Below are 21,659 nucleotides of genomic sequence, written 5' to 3' on the forward strand. Positions count from 1 at the left end.
ACATAATATTCACAACCAACCTGGAAGGGAAGTGCAAATACCAAGGTTTAGAAAGATTTGATGATTTGCTCTAGTGGGTGAGAGGAGCTAAAATTCAAAGCTTTTGGTCTCAGCCTCATTCTTTTCACGATTTTATTCACCTAGGCCACTGTGTTCTCTAAATCTTTACTGTCATCATTTTTGTTTCACATTTAGGCCTTGTTTTGCTAGAGTTTTTTTTTTTTCTTTTATTTTTCATATCCATGCCACGTTATTTGAAATTTTGACCACAGTGTGCACACTATTTTTTCATTTATTTATTTTTATTTTAAATGGACAAATAAAAGTTGTATATACTTATGTAAAACATGATGTTCTAAAATTTGTGTATGTTTTTAGAATAGCTAAATCAAGGTAATTAACAGATGCCTTACCTCACACACGTACCACGTTTTTGTGGTGAGAACATTTAGAACCTACTCTCTGGGCACTTTTTAAGAATACAAAACATTGTTTTTTAACTATAGTCACCATGTTGTATAATGGATCTCTTGAACTTATTTCTCCTAACTACAATTGTGTGTCCTTTGAACAACCGTCCTCAACCTTCCTTTCTCCAGCCTCTGGTAACCACCATTCTACTGTCTGCTTTTGAGTTCAACTCTTTTAGTCTGTAAATAAGTGAGGTCAGGTAGTATTTGCCTTTCTGTGTTTGACTTATTTCACTTAACGTAATGTCCTTCAGGTTTGTTCAGGCTGTCACAAATGATAGCATTTCCTTCTCCTCCTCTTCCTCCTCCTCCTCCTCCTCCTGTCTTCTTCTTCTTCTTCTTCTTCTTCTTCTTCTTCTTCTTCTTCTTATTATTATTTTTTTTTAAGGAGTCTTGCTCTGTTGCCTGGGCTGGAGTGTAGTGGTATGATCTCAGCTCACTGCAACCTCTGCCTCCCGGGTTCAAGCAATTCTCTGCCTCAGCCTCCCAAGTAGCTGGGATTACAAGTACCCGCCACCACGCCCAGCTAATTTTTGTGTTTTTAGTAGAGACAGGGTTTCACCATCTTGGCCAGGCTGGTCTCGAGCTCCTGACTTTGTGATCTAACTGCCGTGGCCTCCCAAAGTGCTGGAATTACAGGCATGAGCCACTATTTCCTTCTTTTTAAAGGCTAAATAGTATTCTGTTGTGTATATAGATCACATTTTTAAAATCCATTCATTCGTTGATGGTCACTTTGGTGACTGATCACTTTGATTCCATAGCTGGGCTACTGTGAATTATACTACAGTGAACATGGAAGCATGCAAAGTAATTTGTTTCAGAGGACTATTGATTGTATACTCTTAGTAAGTTACCCTGCATGTGATCTTTCACTTTTATTTACCACCTTGATGTATCAACATATACCACAAAAATATTATGTGTGAGCAATCTAGGTGGTTTATTTCACTGAGTTCAACATTTATCCATAAAGAGCAAAGAGACATTTTTTTTTTTATTTTGAGACTTTACAACCTAAAAATTTAACATACGTGATTTCAGTAAGATTGGAAGGAAACTTGCTATGAAATGCTTTCCATGGAGAAATTAGTTACTGAAACATTGGCAATTTGTAATAATGTTACCCAGCTTTAAAGGCATCTAGTGTACCACTTTCTGCTTTGATGAAAATGTTCTATATCTGCTTTATTTAATATGGTAGCTACTGGCCACATGTATTATTATTAAGCCCTTGAAATATGGCCAGTGTGAGTGAGCAATTGACTCTAGTATCTACCATATTGAATAGTAGGTCGAGATGAAATGATTTCATGCGTGTATCTACCTTACAGGGCTTACTCCCCAGCCTCTGACTGGGAAGTGCTCAGATAGTACACATAAAGTGAGCTAGCCTCTTTAAAAGGCAAGTGAACTCTGTAACTGCTTTCTTCCATTTCCTGCTTCTGTAAAGATGGCGCCATTGCCGTGTTTGCAAAAGGAACAACCAATTTTACATGTAGGAGATTAACCCCAGCTATCCTCACTCTTCTATAACAGTAGTTTTCTACCTGAGAGTTGGAGAATTGCTCCCTTAAGGCACATCAGTTGACAGGCATGAAACTTGCTGTGTGTTGTGGATCTGAAGATCTAGGTGGTAGGTGGATTTGATTTCCCTGGACCTGCCCGAGGCCAAAATTGTTTCTGCTTCATTATTCTGAGAAATGGAAACATTCCATGAGGCAGTCTGAAGTTCTAAAACATAAATGCTGGTAGATATATAAAATTTTCGAAGTCCTCATCTACTGAATTCTTTGTTTTGTATAGTAACTGTGTTCCCTTAAGCTTAAATCAGTTCACTATAAAGACATCACAAATCTAAGCATGATATTTTCTAACACTATTCATTCCTACTGGGATAAGCTTTTTCTATCAGGGAGGTGAAATTCTGAATGCTGCAGTCACCGGGTTTCATGGAAACAAAACTCTGCAGGAGGCAAACCCATCTTTGACACCTTAATTATCCCTTTCTTCATAGTCCCATTCCCCCTCACCACACTCTACACTTTCTGCTTTTTTTTTTTTTTTGAGACGGAGTCTCGCTCTGTCGCCCAGGTTGGAGTGCAGTGGCCGGCTCTCGGCTCACTGCAAGTTCCGCCTCCCGGGTTATCGCCATTCTCCTGCCTCAGCCTCCCGAGTAGCTGGGACTACAGGCGCCCGCCACCTCACCCGGCTAGTTTTTTGTATTTTTTTTAGTAGAGACGGGGTTTCACCGCGTTAGCCAGGATGGTCTCGATCCCCTGACCTCGTGATCCGCCCGTCCCGGCCTCCCAAAGCACTTTCTGCTTTTTTTAAATGTTCTTTTCTGTTCAACCCTCTTACATCAGATAATCTTTGCACTGCCATAAATCATGGCTGGTTCCTAGGAAAATGGCTGAAAATCTTGAGGTTCAGATATGGGTGATCTAATCTCCCCTTTTTAGTATTTTTGAATGTTAAGCATATTGTTATCTCTGTTTAAGGGGTTAAGTGTTTTGTCTTATGCTAAATGTATTTAAAACCTTTTGGTGAAATCAATGATTTATTTTCTCACTCCTGAAATCTCACTCCAATTTTACACATGCATTCTTTTTATGTGTTGAGTTAAACCTTGATTTAGTGTCAGACTTACTTTTCTATACCAGAGAAGGTACCTAAATCAAGAATAATCATATATATATATGATTTTTTATATATAAAAATTTTTTTTATGTATAAAGAAACATACTTGCCAGTGAATATTGGTGTTATGATGCCTCGTGATACTAAATTAGAGATGAGAGCATTCATATAGTACTTATTTTATGGAAATATTAAAGCAAATTGTTTTTACAAAGAAAAATTATTTTGTAATACTTTAGAAAAAAATTTAAACTTTATGTTTCCCATTGCTCAGAGATGGTTAACTAACTTTTGTTGGAGGGAAATAATTTAGATAGAATACTTTTCATGTCACACGTTTTTCATCCCGTGCATAAGAGAAGTATATAAAACCATCAGTGAAAAAATACTTCCACCCAATATAGAAGAACAGGGATCAGATTTACATTTTAATTGAAATAACCAAAATAAAGAGACAAAAATGTATAAAATAATGACTTTTAAGATACTAGGTTTCAAGTGACAAAGTACAATCATCTCTGAAAGATGAGAAACAACGTGATCTCTCTAATTGCCTTAGCTGACTGCCTGTAGAAAGTTTCCAGGCCATAGTATAGGGAGGGGAAACCTAGATTGAGTCTGATGGGTTCCCTGAGTTGAGGAGATGGATCTGTGAGTTTGGAGGATGAAGGCTGCTGTAATTCACAGGAGAAAGTACAAGAGAGAAGAGAATTGCATAGAGAGAGAAACTTATACATCTGTGGAAGGTTCCTCTTGAGTACTCAGCCGAATACTAATCAGCACATGTGTGTGAAGAAACTATCTGGGACCAGGAACAAACATTAAGAACTATTAGAGGGATGATTGCATCACTGCACTCTAGCCTGAGTGATAGAGCAAGACCCTGTTTCTAGAACAAATGAAAAAACAAACAAATAATTAGAAGGAAGAGGTTTTACTACTCTCATAGGGCTGAGAATAGTGTTTATTTCTATTAGCCAGACAAGAAAAACTCATAATTCATAGGGCATTGGATAGAATACTCAGGAAAGTCTCGTCTCAGTAGTTTTAGGTTAAGAACTCCGTCATACTCACCTGAAAAAATTATAAAAGCAAGACTTAAGTTAATCAAATTATTTTTAAGTAACTTAGCTGCAGCCTAGAACAAAACTCAAGAATATTTGTAGGGATGCAAAAATCTAGCAACCAATAATGTAAATTTCACACAACATCTGGCATCCAATTACAGATTTCCAGGCATGCAAAAAAGCAAGAAATACAACCCATAATAAGAAAAATAATCAATAATAATCTAATATTGTTATTATAATCTAACAAACATGTAGAATGAGCAAATAAGGATGTTAAGAGACTTAATTATTTTCTATATGCTCAAAAGGTTAAGTAGTACCATGGAAGAAATAAAAAGGATGTGAGTTGCAGAACTAAAGGTAACATACCTGATATAAAAAATTCTCTGAATGTAATAGCATATTAAATATGGCAGACTAAGAGATCACTGAGCTTGTGTGTAATATATATATATACATATTTTTATAGTATACATATACACACACATATATACATATATGTGTATAATTTGTTTGGGCAAGCAAAAATTCCAAAGTTTCTTTAACAATGTTAAAGAAAGTAAGTTGCCATTCAACATAAGAAACATAAATATCTTTTATTATTACTATATTTTTGAAGAGGACATCCAGTGTTGGCTATAATTTTTTATCTTATTTGCTAAGTAAATGTTTATAATGGAAGGGTTGTATCAGGTGAGATGTTAGTAGAAAAAGTGTGCTGCTAGAGTTTTGGGTGTTCATAAAATTGCAAAGCTTAGTATATGTGTTATTATCAAAGTCATCACTTACACTACCTGTAATATACAGATTAAAAGAGAAAACAAAACAGTAGTGCTTAGGGACACATAAAAATTGCTAATAAAATGCATTTATGCTATTGAAAGCCAAGTCTCTTAACTAAATGTGCAACATAAAATAAAGTAAATATCATTAATAATATATTAATGCATAAAAGTTTAAATCCAACAATGACTATTTTTGTATATTTACTGGTAATATCGTAGGAAGCATTGTTTATATTATTCAGAATATGTTTGAAACAGGGTTTTGGCAAAATTTTTATCACTTCTATGCTTTAGTTTAAAAAACATCAATTTTGAGGAATGACATCAGCAAAATGGCAGAATAGGAAGACTCAGATTTTCCTGCTCCCGGAGAGATATCAGTTTAACAACAGTATATATCCAATTGCCTTTTTGCAAAATTGAAAAACCAAGTAGGAGATTTATGCACCTCAGGCAAGCACAATGCCAACTGAATGGAATCCTCATAGGAAATTTATGATACTTCCCAAAGCCCTTCTCCTAGTACAGCGTGGTGCAATTAGGAGAACATTTCCAACTTCTGTCTGGGAAGATAAATAGGAGAGGAAAAATATGTTAGAGTAAAAAATATGTTAGCTATCTTGAATTTTTATAGGGCTTCCTGAGGAACTGGTTTCTATCTTTTCTAAGTACTGACAGGAGTAGGGAACCTGGTTGGGCAGCTGAGAACAAAAGCAATTAACATGGCTTGGTGTAGTACCAGTCTGCAGTACCACAGAAAGTCACCAGGGGCAATTCTGAGTAGGAATTGGCAAACCTCTTTAATTAGATTACACACAAACCCACAGATGACATAGCCTCAGAAAAGTCTTGAGAGGTCTTCAGAAGCTATAGCCCATCTGGTTGTTGAAAGTCTTCCCTGCACAAAACTGGATCACAAAGACTGAGAGAGTTAGCTGATTTTCAAATGCCTAAGTCCCAACGGAAGATAAAGATAAGGAGACATATAAAGAAACAATGGAAATAAGGCCCAGTCAAAGAAACATACTAATTCTCCAGAAATTGCCCCTAAGGAAACAGAGATATATGGATTACTAGTGAAAGATTTCAAAATAATCTTTAAAAAGATGCTCAATGAATTAAAAGAGAGTATAAACAATAAAATAAGGAAAATAAGGCATAAACCAAATAAGAATAAGGAGAGAAACTGTGAAGAAATGGACAGAGATTCTGGAGCTGAAGAACATGACAACTGAGTTGAAAAATTCACTAGAGAGACTCAACAGCGGACTTGCCCAGATGAAAAAAGAATCAGTGAACTCAAAAATAGAAAATTCAAAATTATTGAAGCAGAAGACCAAAAAGAAAAAAAAATAAAGAAAAAGACAGAGTAAGGGACTTATGAGATACCATCAAGTGAAACAACAAAAGCATTTATTAAATCTGAGAAGAAGAAAGACAGAAAGAGACAGACAGCTTTCTTGAAGAAATATTGACCAAAAACTTCCCAAACCTGAAATGAGAAATGGACACACAAATTTAAAATCTGAAAGTGCTCTGACTAGGATAACTCTAAAGAGACATTACCAAAACACATCATAATCAAACCATCAAAAGTCACAAAGAGAATTTTGAAGGCAGCAGGAGAAAAGTGACTCACCATATACAAGGGACCTTTTATTAGATTATCAGCAGATTTGTCACAGAAACTTTGCAGGCCAGAAGGAAGTGGGATGATATATTCAAAGTTCTGGAAGAAAAACTACCAACTAAGAAACTATATCCAGCAAAACTGTATTTCAGAACTAAAGAATAAATGAAGACTTCTCCAGATAAAAATGGAAGGAGTTAATTACAACTAGAGCTACCTTACAAGAAAAACTAAAGGTAGTCTTTCAAGTTGAAGTGAAAGAATAATAAATAGCAACAGGAAACCACGTGAAAATATAAAACTCCCTGGTAAGGGTAAATATATAGAAAAATATAGAATCCTATAGTATTGTAATGCAGGTACACAAATAATTTTTAATGTGTTGTAGAATTTAAAAAACAAAAGCATGAATAGTAGTTATAACTTCATATTAAAAGACACACAATATAAAAAGCTAATTTGTACAGGAATAACAGATATGTAAAAGAGTAGAGTTTTTATATGTAATTAAGTTATAATCAGTTTAAAATATATTGTTACAATTTTAAAATGTTTTATGTCATTACAATTGTAACCACAAATAAAATGTCTATAAAATATACACAGAGAAACAAGAAGCATATCAAAACATGTCATTATAAAAATTAATGAAACACAGAAAAAGGCTGCAAGAGAGAAAAGGAGAGACAAAAAAGCTATATTATATACTGAAAACAACAGGATAGAAATAGTAAATCCTTTCCTGACAATAATTACTTTAAATGTAAATAAATTAAGCTCCCAAATTTGAAGACATATATTGGGTAAATTGATACAAAACAAGATTAAACCATATGCTGTCTACAAGAAACTCACTTGCAATCTAAGGATGCACGTAGGTTGAAAGTGAAAGGATAGAAAATAGTATTCCATGCATGAAAACCTAAAGAGAACAGGGATGGCCGTACTTAATTTGGGCAAAGTAAACTGTAAGATAAAAACTGTCTCAAGAGATGGAGTACATTACGTAATTATAAAAAAACAAATTCACCAGAAAGATAGAACACTTACAAATATGCAAGCAGTTAACATTAGAGCTCCCAAATACATGAAGCAAACATTGATAGAAATAAAGGGAAAAACAGAAAGGAAATTAATAGTAGTAGGAGGTTTCAATACTCTACTTTCAGGTATGGATAAAACAAACCAAATAAAAGCACAATTAAAAAATAGAGGGAATGCAAATTAGTATGGCCATTAATTGAAAATATATGAAGTTTCTTAAAAAGTTAAAAATATAATTTTTATCTACCAATCCCACTATTGGATATACATCTAAAAGAAATAAATCACTATGTCAAAGTGATATCTGCGCGCTCATATTTACTGCAGCGTTATTCAGAATAGTGAGGAAATAAAATCAACATAAGTGCCCATCAATAGATGAGTAGATAAAGAAAATATGGTGTTTGTATACACATTAGAATACTATTCAGCCTTAAAAAAGAAGGCAATCCTGTCATTTCTAACAACATGGATGAACCTGAAGGGCATGATGTTAAGTGAAATAAGCCAGGCACCAAAAGATAAATACTGCATGATCTCACTCCTATATGGAATCTAAAAAAGTTGATCTCATAGAAATAGAGAGTTAAATGGTGCTCACCAGAAGATGGGGAAGCAGTGGGGAAGAGGGTTGGGAAGATGTTGGTCAAAGGTTACAAAATTTCAATTAGATAAGAAGAGTAAGTTCAAGATATGTATAATATACATTATGAGGACTGTAGCTAACAACAATGTAGTATATTCTTGAAAAGTGCTAAGAAAGTAGATTTTAAGGGTTCTCACCACAAAAATGACAACTATATGAAGTAAGGCATGCTATGGTGTCCCCCAAAGTTCATATGTTGGAAGCTTACTCTTCAATGCAACAGTGTTGGAAAGTAGGGCCTATTAACATGTGTTTAAGTCAAGAGGACTCTGCCTTCATGAATGGGTTAATATTTTTTTATCACAAAAGTGGTTATCATGAGAGTGGGCTTGTTATAAAAGTGAGTTTGGCCTTCTCTGGCTGTCTTGGTCTTTCTGTTTCTGCCATGGGAAGACGCAGCAAGAAGGCCCTCACCAGAGTCCAGTACCATGCTCTGGGACTTTCTAGCCTCTAGAACTGTAAGTCAAGTAAATTCCTGTTCCCTATAAATTACCCAGTCTTAGGTATTCTGTCACAGCAGCAAAAAATGGGCTAAGATAATGTGTATACATGTTAATGAGTTTGATCTAGCCATTCCGCAATGTCTATATATTTAAAAACACTGTGTTGTACATAATATATATGTTGTACATAAATATATATGTATATAATTTTATCTGTCAAGTAAAAAAAAACACCGGAGGACTTGAGTAACAGTATATACCAATTAGACCTAGTAGACATATACAGAACACTCCACCTAATATCAGTGGAATACATGTTTTTCTCAACAGCACGTGGAACATTCTCCAAGATAGACCACATGTTAGGCCACAAAACAACTCTTAACAAATTTAAGGAAACTGAAATCATACAAAGTAAGTTTCTGACCACAATGCAATGAAACTATAAGTCAATAACAAGAAGAAAATAAAATCCACAAATATGTAAAAATTAAACGAACTCACTTTTAAACAACCAATGGGTTAAAGAAGAAGTCACAAGGGAATTTGGAAAATGTCTAGAGACAAATGAAAATGAAAACACAACATACAAAAACTTGTGGGATACAGTGAAATAAGTACTAAGAAAGTTTATAATGGCAAACACTTACATTTAAAAGAGGAAAAATTATATGAAACCACTAAAACAAAACATTGGAGAGACACTCCAGGACATTGATCTGGGCAAAGATTTCTTGAGTAATATCCCTTAAGCACTGGCTACCAAAGCCAAAATGGACAAACGGGATCATATCACGTTAAAAAAAACTTCTGCATGGCAAAGGAAACACCTAAAAAGTTAGGAGACAACCCACAGAATAGGAGAAAATATTTGCAAAGTATCCATCTGATAGGGGATTAATAAACAGAATACATAAGGAGCTTAAACCACTCCATAGGAAAAATCTAATAATCTAATTAAAAATGGGCAAAATATCTGAATAGACATTTCTCAAAAGAAGACAAACAAATGGCAAACAGGTTTATGAAAAGGTGCTCAACATCACTGATCGTCAGAGCAATGCAAATCAAAACTGCAATGAAATATCATTTGACTCCAGTTAACATGGCTTTTATCCAAAAGATAGGTAATAACAAAACTGGCAAGAATATGGAGAAGGGGGAACCCTCATATGCTGTTGTTAGGAATGTAAATTAGTACAGTGATTATGGATAATAATATGGAGGTTTCTAAACTAAAAATACAACTACCATATGATCCAGCAATCCCATTGCTAGGTGTATACCCCAAAGAAAGAAAATCAATGTATCAAAGAGATATCTGTTTATTGCAGTACTATTCACAATAGTCAAGATTTGGAGTTAATCCAAGTGTCTATTAATGGATGAATAGATAAAGAAAACTTGGTACATATACACAATGGAGTACTATTCAGCTATCAAAAGGAACAAGATCCTGTCTTTTGCAACAACATAATGAAACTGGAGGTCATTCTCATAAGTGAAATAAGCCAGACACAGAACGACACTCTTAACATGTCCTCACTCATTTGTGGGAGCTAAAAATTAAAACAATTGAACACATGGAGATACAAAATAGAATGATGATAACCAGAGACTCAGAAGGCTGGGGGAGGGGAGGGGGAAGTGGGGATGGTTAATGGGTACAAAAATATAGTTATAAAGAATGAATAAATTCTAGTATTTGATAGCACAACAGAGTCACTAAGGTAAAATATTTTATTGTACATGTAAAAATAACTAAAAGAGTATAATTGGATTTTTTTGTAACACAAAGAAAGGATAAATGCTTGAGATGATGCATACCCCATTTACCCTGATGTGATTATTACACATTGTATATCTGTATCAATGTATCTCAGGTATGTCATAAATATATACACCTAAATATACCCATAAAAATAAAAAAAGTAAAAATGTGAAATAAACAGCTTTACACCTGAAGGAACTAGAAAAAGAACAAACTAAACCAAAAGTTAGCAGAAGGAAGAAAATTATAAAAATTAGAAAAGAGAAAAATAAAATTGTGAATAAAAGAATGGAAATAAATCAATAAAACCGAGCTGACTTCATCAAAATTGACAAACCCTTACCTAGACTAACAATGAAGAAAGAGAAGACTCAAAAAACTAAAATTAGAAATGAAAGAAGAGGTATTACAGTTCAAGTGAGAAGGAAAAGGTTTTGTGAGAGCTACTTGAGCAATTACGTGCCAACAAATTAGAAAACCAAGAAGAAATGGGTAAATTTTTCTAAACATACTACCTGTAAAGACTGAATCATGAAGAAACAAATTACATGAACAGACCTTTACCTAGTAAGGAGATTGAAGCAGTAAGCAAACACCTCCCAACCTAGAAAAGCCCAGGACCAGATGGCTTCACTGAGAACTCTACCAAACATTTAAACAAGAGTTAACAGCAGTCTTCCTCAAGCTCTTCCAAAGAATTTGAAGAAAACTTCCATATTCATTTTATGGGGCCAGCATTATCCTAATATCCAAACCAGACAAAGACACAACAAAAAAACTATGGACTAATATCTCTGATGAATACTAATGCAAAAATCCTCAGCAGAGTACCAGGAAACTGAATAGCACATTAAAAGATTATACACCATAACCAAGTGGGATTTATGCCTGGAATGAAAGGATGTTTCAAAATATGAAAATGAATTACTATAGTACATCATAGTAACAGAATGAAGGGGAAAAAAACCACATAATTATCTCAATTGATGCAGAAAAACTACTTGACAAAATTCAATACCCTCTCATGATAAATATACTCAACTAACTAGAAATAGAAGGAAACTACCTCAACATAATAAAATCCGTATACAAAAAGTTCACAGCTAACATCATAATCGATAGAAGAAAGACTGAAAGTTTTTCTTCTAAGATCACAAACACAACAAAGAGGTCTACTTTCACCACTACTATTCACCATAGTACTGGAAGTCTTAGCCAGAGCGATTAGACAAGAAAAAGAAATAAAATGCATCCAAAATAAATGATTCTAACAAAGTTGCAGAATATAAAATCAACATACAAAATAAGCAACATTTTTATACATTAACAATAACCAGTTCAAAAAAGAAATTAAGATGTTACTATAACATCAAAGAGTATAAAATAACTGGCAATAAAATTAATCAAGGAAGTGTGAGTTATACACTAAAAAACCATCAAACATTGCTAAAAGAAATAAAAGAATACACAAATAAAGAGAAAAACATCCTGTGCTTGTGGATTGGAAACTTAATGTTAGAATATCCATACTACCCAAAGGGATCTACAGATTAAATGCAATTCTTATCACAATGCAAGTGACTTTTTTTTTTCAGAAATTAAAAAAACTTGAAATTCATACGGAATCTCAAGGGACTCTGAATAATCAAAACAATCTTGAAAACAAGCAAACTAAATTGGAGGCCTCAATCCTCCTTTCAAAACATATGATGAAGCAGCAATAGTCAAGTTTACTGTGGTACTGGCATAAAAACAGATATATAAACCAATGGAACAGAATGCAGATCCCAGAAATGAACTCTGGTGTATACTACCAAGTGATCTTCTACAAGGGTGCCAGTCCACACAATGGAGGAAAAGGACAGTCTCTTCAACAAATGAGGTAGGAAAAGTGGATAGTCATATGCAAAAGAATGAAGTTTGAGCTTTATCTTACCTCACAGACAAAAATTAACTCAATAAAGACATAGACATAAGACCTAAAACTATAAAACCACTGGAAGAAAGCATAAACGACATTGAATTTGGCAATGATTCATTGGATATGACATCAAAAGCACAGGTAACTAAACAAAAACAGACAAGTGGGACTACATCAAACATCTGTCCATAAAAGGAAACAAAAGGTGAAAAATCAACCTGTAAAACAGAAAAAGATATTTGCAAGTTATATATCTTACAAGGGGTTGATACCTAGAATACATAAGAAACTTCTACAATTCAACAATACCAAAGACAAATAACCTGATTTAAAGATGAACAAAGAATTTAATAGACAATTCTCAAAAGAAGACATAAGAATGGACAAGAAGCATGTGAAAAGATGCTTAATATCACTGATCAAAATAAATGTGAATCAAAACCTCAATGAGATATCATCTTATATCCATCGGTGTGTCCACTATCAAAATAATAGAAAATGAGTTTGAATAAGGATACAGAGAAATTAAAGCCCTGTACGCTATTGGTAAAAACGTAAAATGATTCAACTGTTATAAAAAATAGTATAAAGGTTCTTCAAAAATTAAAAATAAATGATTATATGTTCCAGCAATCCCACTTCTAGATATAGATCTAAAATAACTCAAAGCATTATCTTATCGGAATACTTGCACACTCATGTTCTTTGTAGCATTACTCCCTATAGTCAACAGGTGGAAGAATTCCAAATGTCCACTGACAGATGAATGAATAAAGAAAATACAGTATATACATACAATGGAATACTATGCAACCTTAAAAAGAGGGAAATCCTGTCACATCCTACAATATGGATGAACGTTGAGGACGCCGTGCTAAGTGAAGTCAGTCGCAAAATGACAAATACCGTATAATTCCACTCATATGAAGCATCTCAAGTAGTCAAAATCAGAAACATTAAGTAGAAAGGTGGTTGCCAATGACTGCAGGAGGGGAGGGAAGAGAAGGAATTAATGTTTAATGGGTATAGAGTTTCAGTTGTAGAGATTTGTTGCACAACAAGGTGAATATACTTATCACTACTGAACTATACTTAAAAATGATTATGATGGTAAATTTAATGTTTTTTTAACTACAATAAAAAATGAAAGTAAAAGCACAATGTTTAAAAAGTATCCGTTTCATTTTGAAGATATAAAGACAAATCAAACCATGTAAAAGAAATGAAATGATTACCCAGATTTGAAATGAGAAGATCGCTATAATAGAAATGTAGGGTAAAACAACTGTTAGATGAATAAAAGAAACAAAACAATGTGTGCTAATTTCTTTCTAGTCTTTCAATGTAATGTAGTTCCATTATTGCCTTCTGGTCCTTTTCTAGCCTGAACTATAGTTTAGGATCCTCCATGGACCACTGTGGTGGGACATGCAGTTCTCTGGCAAGTTGTAACAAGAAAATAATTCGGAGCCTGATTTTATGAATTTCAACATTGTGATCTGATTTACATTGCTTTTGTCAGGCAGGGTGTGACCTATAGTATGGACATGGGAGACCTTAAACACCAGGGTCTTTTCTTAATTGGTGAAAATATAACCAAAATGTAGACGCAGGGAAAGTGATTCAAGGAATCTGAATCAGCAGTACAGGTGTGCAAAATTAGGTCTCCACGCTTTTCTGATTTTTCCTTCGATTTTCTGATGTTAAAAACCATCCTGGTGGGAATGGAGAAATGATGCACAAGTTGGTAGGTCTTGGAGACCAACCCTTTTCTGCCACCTGTGGGTCATATCCCAGTGTAAGCTGTAATCCCTCTGCTCATCAGATTTCTTATCTGTGCTGTGTGAATTGTACTAATGTAATGATTACAAAAGGAACATTGATCATGTGCCTCCTAGGCACGCTCATTTTACAGGACATTGTCTTAACCACGAGGTTAATACTGTACTCATCCTGGGTGCACAGATGAGGAAATTAAGGATCAAGGATTATTATGCTGATGCAGCTTGCCCAAGGTCATGCAGCTGGTGGGTGGTGGAACCTGTACAGTTGCTGAACCTGCGTGGTCAAGCTCCGACATTGCCTACTTAGACCAATTCTCTGTAGAGTTCTAATGCAGACGTCTAAAGCTGAAGTAAGTGAGGGCCCACTAAGCACAGGGCATTCAATAGTTGTCATGCGTTATATCCCAATAACTCTTTGGTCTTGATTCTCCTATTTCGTTATAAAATAAGCAAACCAAAGGTCAACGTCATTGAGTCATTTAATCAAAACAACAGTGGAAGCTGAATTTGTGTCGAGGCTTCTCTGGTTTTGTTTGTTTGCTTTTTTTGAGACAGTCTTGCTCTGTCACCAGGCTGCAGTGCAGTGGCGCGATCTCTGCTGACTACAAGCTCCGCCTCCCGGGTTCAAGCCATTCTCCTGCCTCAGCCTCCCGAGTAGCTGGGACTACAGGCGCCCGCCACCAGACCCGACTAATTTTTTGTACTTTTAGTAGAGACGGGGTTTCACCGTGTTAGCCAGGATGGTCTCCATCTCCTGACCTCGTGATCCGCCCGCCTCGGCCTCCGAAAGTGCTGGGATTACAGGTGTGAGCCACCGCACCCGGCTGAGGCCTCTCTGTTTACCGTATCTCAAGCACTCACTGTTTCGCTTGTCTATGCAACTCTCTACCCCTCTGCAGTCCTCAGGCAGAGACAGGTTTTGCGGTGACTTGAAATGCTCAGGTCTTCTACTGAGTGCCAGCCCCCAATTCCTTCTATTACTGTAACCCATTGATATGGAAAAATCCGCCAGTATTGGTGACTATAATAATTTATACGTTGCCCCAAAGAAGTTACTATTGTTATAAAATGTTTATTTTTCATTTTTGATATGTGTACTTATCCATTTAAAATGCGTTCTCTAATTTGCTTTATGAGAACAATTAAATATAATATTTTAACAAGGAGACAACTTTTTTCTTCTGGAGAGCCCAAAACTGTCCCATAGACATAATGATATTTTCTTCAAAGGACTGATATAATTATTCAGTTAGATAACAAATGGCATATAGTATGTGTTCAATAAAATTTAATCCCCTTCAATAATTAGTTAACATAAACTGTCAATTTATATCTGCTTTTACTTAGCATATGATTGAAAAAATCAGGAATGCAAGTCTAGGAACACAGAATAAACACTCAAGCCATGACCTTTATTTTATTGTATTTATTTATTATTTATTTATTTATTTATTTTTGAGACAGAGTCTCGCTCTGTTGCCCAGGCTGGAGTGCAGTGGTGTAATCTTGGTTCACTGCAACCTGTGCCTCCTGGGTTCAAGCAAATTATCCTGCCTCAGCCTCCCAAGTAGTTGGGATTACAGGTGCCTGCCACCACACCCTGCTAATTTTTGTATTTTTAGTAGAGATGGGGTCTCACCATGTTGGTCAAGCTGGTCTTGAACTCCTGACCTCAAGTGATCTGCCCACCTTGGCCTCCCAAAGTGTTTGCTGTGTTTGTCTAGGATCTAAGGTTTTTGCTGCCACTGACAAGGGTCAGGAAGGAGGTATACTTTGATTTAGGGGCAGTAAGTCCTAGGGTGAGAGCAGTAAAACTGGAGTCAGAAAAGCCAAGTCCAGTCCTCAGCATTTATTTACTAATTCTATGACCTCTTTGAATCATTTAAATTTCCTGTTCTTGCTTTCTCTTGTAAAACAGGAAAAGAAAAAAGATGCATCTGCTTTGTTTGCAGGCATGAACTAAACAAGTATGTTTAGTTTTTACGGGTATTTCTGTCATTTTCCCACACTTTCATTAGTCCATAAGAAAGTGGTGTTAAAGGCTTATGTTTCTTCCAATTTGTGATTACCAAGAGGCGCTTGAGAACTCCAGGATTTCCATTTCTATAAAATCTAGCACATTATCTGTAAAACATCTTGACATTTATTTTAAATAGATTATTTATCTGCTACGAACCATGTGACATGCTTCTTGTTATGTGATAATAACTCCATTATTTAGACAATTTAAAATTCCATTCAAGCAATAGTTATATCCATGGACCAGCCATTCAAAGAGTAATTTTTCTTTAGTCATTGATCTTCCAAATTCGACTTTACTCCTCTCTCCTTTAAGTCACTTGAATTACATCGTGACATTGTTCAGTGTTGGTGTGAATGTGTATGCGTGTGTGTATGTGGTAGTGGTGGGGGTGCCTTTCTTCAGTGGTCCATCATTTCCTACTTTGGGCCTTTTTGGAAATGTTATTAAAAATGTTGATTATAGAATAGTACTGCATATTCACAGCATGATGCATTCATCAAAATAAATCTAGCCAAAGCATTTCATTTGTGGATTTGTACACCTGAAGCATTAAAATAAGAAATGTTAATTTCTTGCAGACTACTACCAGATGATTTTAAATATTTGCTAAGCAGGAATGTCTGTTCCCATGTGGGGAATTTTCATAATAAAATCCTGGCACCCTCGCTGAAGAGTACAGTTTTATAGAAACAGAGAAAAACAACAGCAAGTATTTTCCCTGAGGACAGTTTTAGCTACAATTTCACAGTGCTGCTTAGTTATTTCTGTCTTATTTTATGCTTTTGTTTTGAAACATAATGCAATTTTACCTGGATGCACTCCCGGATAATCAGGAATAGCTCAGTATGTTGTCTGGCTCTGCCAAATGCAAGACCTCCAGAAAATCAGAAGGCTCCACCGCCTTGTCCCTTCCCCCACCCACACCTCCAGTTGGGAGAAAAGGGTTAAGGATTATTGGAAAATAGAGGAGAAGGGAGGGAGCCCCAAGGAGACCCAGGAGCGGGAGGCCGCGCCTCTGGGTGCAGCGGAGCTCCGAGCGCTGTTGTGTGTTTGGAAGGAAGGATGCTGCTGCCAATTTCGGGGACCGCTGCTGCGAGGAGTGGGCGTGGCCTCGGCAGTGTGGCTGCTTGTTAGGAAAGATGCTGAGTGCTTTTCAGTGAGGAGTCAGGGCGGTGTGTGTGTGAGAGAGACAGAGAAAAGAGAGAGAGAGAGAAAAGAGAGAGAGACGGGGAGAGAGAGAGGGAGAGAGACGAGAGGGAGGAGGCAAGGAGAAAAGACGGAGGGAGGTGAGGAGGAAGGGAGGGGGAGAGACAGAGACCTAGAGGGGCTGAAGACCCAGACGGAGCTGGGAAAGCTACTGAGAACAGGACTGGAGCGCTCTGAGAGCCTCTCAAGATCTTTTGGGGGAGCCCAATAAATGCGAACATGGGATCTGTCACGGGAGCTGTCCTCAAGACGCTACTTCTGTTATCTACTCAAAATTGGAACAGAGTCGAAGCTGGGAATTCCTGTAAGTATACAGCAAATGACTTAAAACTTGCAGGGGGGCTCTCTGCAAAACTTTGATTCTGTTGTTTTGATGATGATTATTTGCAGCTGGGATTGCTGCACAGCGTATTGCTGTAAACGAAGCATCACTTGAAAATCTTGCCAATGTGACCGGTTAACACTTGTCTCTCCTCTTGGTCTGGTCAAAATAGGCAAAGTGTCATTTCTCTTTTTGTCTACTCGCAGAATCTTACCCTCTGGTCTTTGAATATTCATTGAGAATGCCCAAGTTCTACTAAAACATGAAATTATCATCTTATCTGGGGAATAGCCTGTGAATGTCTTCATTTCTTCCTTTTTAAAGAACTACCGAATTTTATTGGAATTATCTCTAACAGGAAAACTACCGGCAGACCTTACGTTATGCTGCATTGGCTTAGATTTCTGAAGTTTGCAGTTGGGCAGACCAGTAGCTGGCTGCATCTTTAAAATGATGCAGGCTAATAACTGAAATGTACTGCAGACTTCAGGAGCACCAGCACTAGCAGAGGCGAATCTCAGTATTAAAAGCCGTGCCCTCGCTGCTGAGAGAATGAGACAGTGCTCTCCTGAAAGAGGAGCCTCTTCCTACATTTTGCTTAAAGGAAAACCAGTCAGGTGATCTTTCGAAAGTAGGATCCCTTTGTGGTTGAATGCTTAACTCCATAAATTTGTAATGGAATGTTCTGATGAAATAGAACCTATTTAGGGAAGATTGAAACCTTATTTATAATTTAGATATCATCCAGAATAATTTGGCAGACTGCCTTCATCCACTCTTTATTAGAGATGGAAAAAGTTTTAAAAGTTATCTTTGGCTTAAATTCTCTAAATGGTAGAATTTTCCCCTCCTGATTAATGACAAACAAGCTTGGCAAATGCAAGTTTATATATTTTTCTTGGATTTTAAAGGAAAAGCTCATTTGCTTTTCAAGAAATGGCTATGAGGCCTGTCCGGGAATTTATGTTGCTGCTGTATCATCAGGCTTAGATTTGGGGAAAAGAAGCAGTAATCAGGCATTTCTATGGCACGTCGCTTGACTACACTAAAGAGTTCTGATGTGGGGAAAACATGACAAATTCATGGGCACAAGTCAAATGTCCACTCAGAGTGCCTGGCTCCTGTGATTTCATGTTTCAGTTCAGAATGAGCTCATTTAATGTCACAGAGTATCCATCACTCTGAAGGAAGGAAATTCACTCCAAGTGCTGCACATCAGATTCAACTTTAGTTTGAATGTTGTGATAATCTCATAAATCAATAAAATGTGTATAATTTCACCTAGGCAAAACCTTGGAATCTTACAATGGTAGCATTTGACAAACATTGCAACGTACAAGCAAACAACAACACCCACACACAGATGGAAGTTCTGTAGAAAAGGCATAAGTAATTCATCTTCTAGCCACTAAAGTTCAACCAAAAAGAAAAGCACTAGAGGTCACTCTTACAATGTAAAGCACATCACCCCAAGCATCCTTCCCTCAAGAAAAGCAGAGCTTAAATCTGGCCTGTACTCAGTTCAGTCTTTCCACTAGACTGTCTGTAGCTGGGTTTAAAATATATTAATCTAATTCATCAGGCTGTTGTTTGTTTGTTTGTTTTCTTGAAGCTCAGTAAAAAGTGTAGGATGTACATCAACATTAAATAGCTTTCTTTTGCAATGTATCTTCTTAGAAAAGAAAAGGTGCTGAAAAAGATCTGATGAGAGTGTAATATTTATGTCTGCTTGGCTCTGGTTGGATCCCTCACTGATACTTAAAATTTCAGTGCTGGTTCTATATTCTTTCAGCCTTGGTTTGTTAAGGAAGTAATCTAATGCTCTTTTAAACATCTGATGAACTTGCAAAACCTACACAATTTTTCATTATAAAAAACATTTTAAGTTGGAGTTCTTGGTTACCATACATGTGGAGTTGACTGTTCTTCAAGTGTCAAAAATAAAATGAAATGACCTTCTATAATTAAAGTTGCATTTAGTAATTTATTGTGAATATTTTGACAATATGATTTGCGGCAGTATGTGTAAAAGAAAATATTTCATTTCTCAATTTCTATTTCATTTTTCAATATGTAAGAAGTATTTTCTTTTTGGAAGAAGTAAGGTCTACTTGTACCAAGCCATGGTGGAAAGTACTTCCTATGTTTCATCCTTTTTGGAAGAACAAGTACCTGTATGTTTCCCAGCAAGATTGGAATTTAGTGTAAGGACAAGCAACTATCAACCAGCATATGCATTTCTAAAGTATTATAATGACTGCAATAATTCTTCTGGACAAGACTTTATATTAAGAAAAAGTGAATCGAGTCTTGAATACCAATAGTAGAATCAGAAAGAATTGAATATAAATAAATAAAATTAAAGGTCTGTCTCAAGTGACTAGAAAGACCTTTTTCCCCTTTATTTACAGCTGATGAGCCAGGAACAAATCTGCCATCTACAGAGTCAGCCCAAGGTTGCCAGTTTGAAAGCTTTCATGGGACAGAACTCTGCAAAACCAGTACAGCTCAGGGATTAGGTGCACCTTAATTTGAATGTTAATTGATCCAATTAAACAGCAGGGAAACTTTACATTAGAAGGATTCTGTTCAAAGACAAACATATGTTCACATATATGTATATGTGCTCATTTGTATATAGGTGTATGTGTATGTAAATATCTGTAAACTACTGGACTGATGTGCTTGCATATTTTCGGTGGCCTGTTAAGTACTTATCTGTCTAAAGATGAAATATGTTCAATGAACCGCATTCTCTGCCTACTAGTATCCTGTCTGACATTTCAAAAGCAGTGGACGAGCCATCATTTTTTTCTCTTTCTTCTCATTAAGATGAGTTTTTAAAGTTATATTGCAGTGTCCCTTTCATCAAAGTTTAGAGATGGATCCTTGTAGAAGGGCGTGCTCTTTGAGAAACTGCACTGGCTGTTCTTGGTTTCTTTGCTTGCTACTAAGAGACATGCATTAAGAACAGAGACATTTCTCTATTTTTTAATTGCTCTTATAAATTCAGTTTTTCAACAAGACATTGTTGAAGACGGGGTCAAGTTACCCCAAAAGAAGGAATGGGTGCAGTAGTAAGGCTGATGAGAGATTGCTTTTACTTTTACTCTTGCAGGTCATATGAGGGGGACTCTCTAGCCACTGGTATATTGAGCCCTACTTTCGGGAATAATTAATGCTCACCAATGACTGAATTAGAAGTTAACATCTCACTGTGTTCTTTCTTTTCTCTGATGGAAATAAAGGCCATATCTGTTATCTACCCTAAAAGAAGCACTGAAGGATAGGTGAAGACAAATTACCTGAGTAGATGATCACTCTTGTGGGCCCTGGGAGACAGCTGGACAGATTCTCACATTGTTAAAACTCAACCTTGTAATTCTTTCTAGAAGCTACTTTCTTTTCCTCCCCTCCCCATCATATTTATTCCTATAGCAGAAAATAACTAGAATGCAATAGTAAAGTACTGATAAAATATAGTTCTATGAGGCAATGCATAAATGACTAGCCCTTATAAAGGTCAGCACGTACTTTGACTCACTTTTCTAATAGCGATGGTGATTTATTTTCATCTATTCAGTCCATTTTCTCCACTTCTTATTACATGCATCTCAACAATCTCTGATAAAGGCAGCCTCCAGCTCTGGAGATAACGTAACTCATGGCCAACATGAGGATCAAACATAACTTTCACATGCTACCTGGTGCTTACTCTAGGCAATAAAGATTATTTTCTTCTAAAATTAATTTTGGAATTTATATCATATATAAGCAATTTCTATATTGGAGCTAATGAGTATATCAAGATCAAATTGATTTTTGTTAAAGAAAATAGATTAATAGAATTGTATAACATCTATTGTAAGATAATACAATATTAAACTCAGGTTGGTAAACTATG

General features: G+C 35.9%; 1 protein-coding gene across 1 annotated transcript in view; it reads left to right on the top strand.

Annotated features, from left to right (window-relative positions):
- Positions 1-17,222: 17,222 nt before the first annotated feature.
- The window catches only part of CNTNAP4 (contactin associated protein family member 4), a 276,813-nt gene continuing 272,376 nt past the window's right edge, over positions 17,223-21,659 (top strand). The window contains exon 1 of the mRNA XM_007994117.3: positions 17,223-17,737. Within this exon, the coding sequence (XP_007992308.1) occupies positions 17,653-17,737 (85 nt within the window). The 5' untranslated portion in view covers positions 17,223-17,652. The remainder of the gene's footprint in view (positions 17,738-21,659) is intronic.

This window comes from Chlorocebus sabaeus, chromosome 5 (genome assembly GCF_047675955.1).
Source record: "Chlorocebus sabaeus isolate Y175 chromosome 5, mChlSab1.0.hap1, whole genome shotgun sequence".
Lineage (NCBI taxonomy): Eukaryota > Metazoa > Chordata > Mammalia > Primates > Cercopithecidae > Chlorocebus > Chlorocebus sabaeus.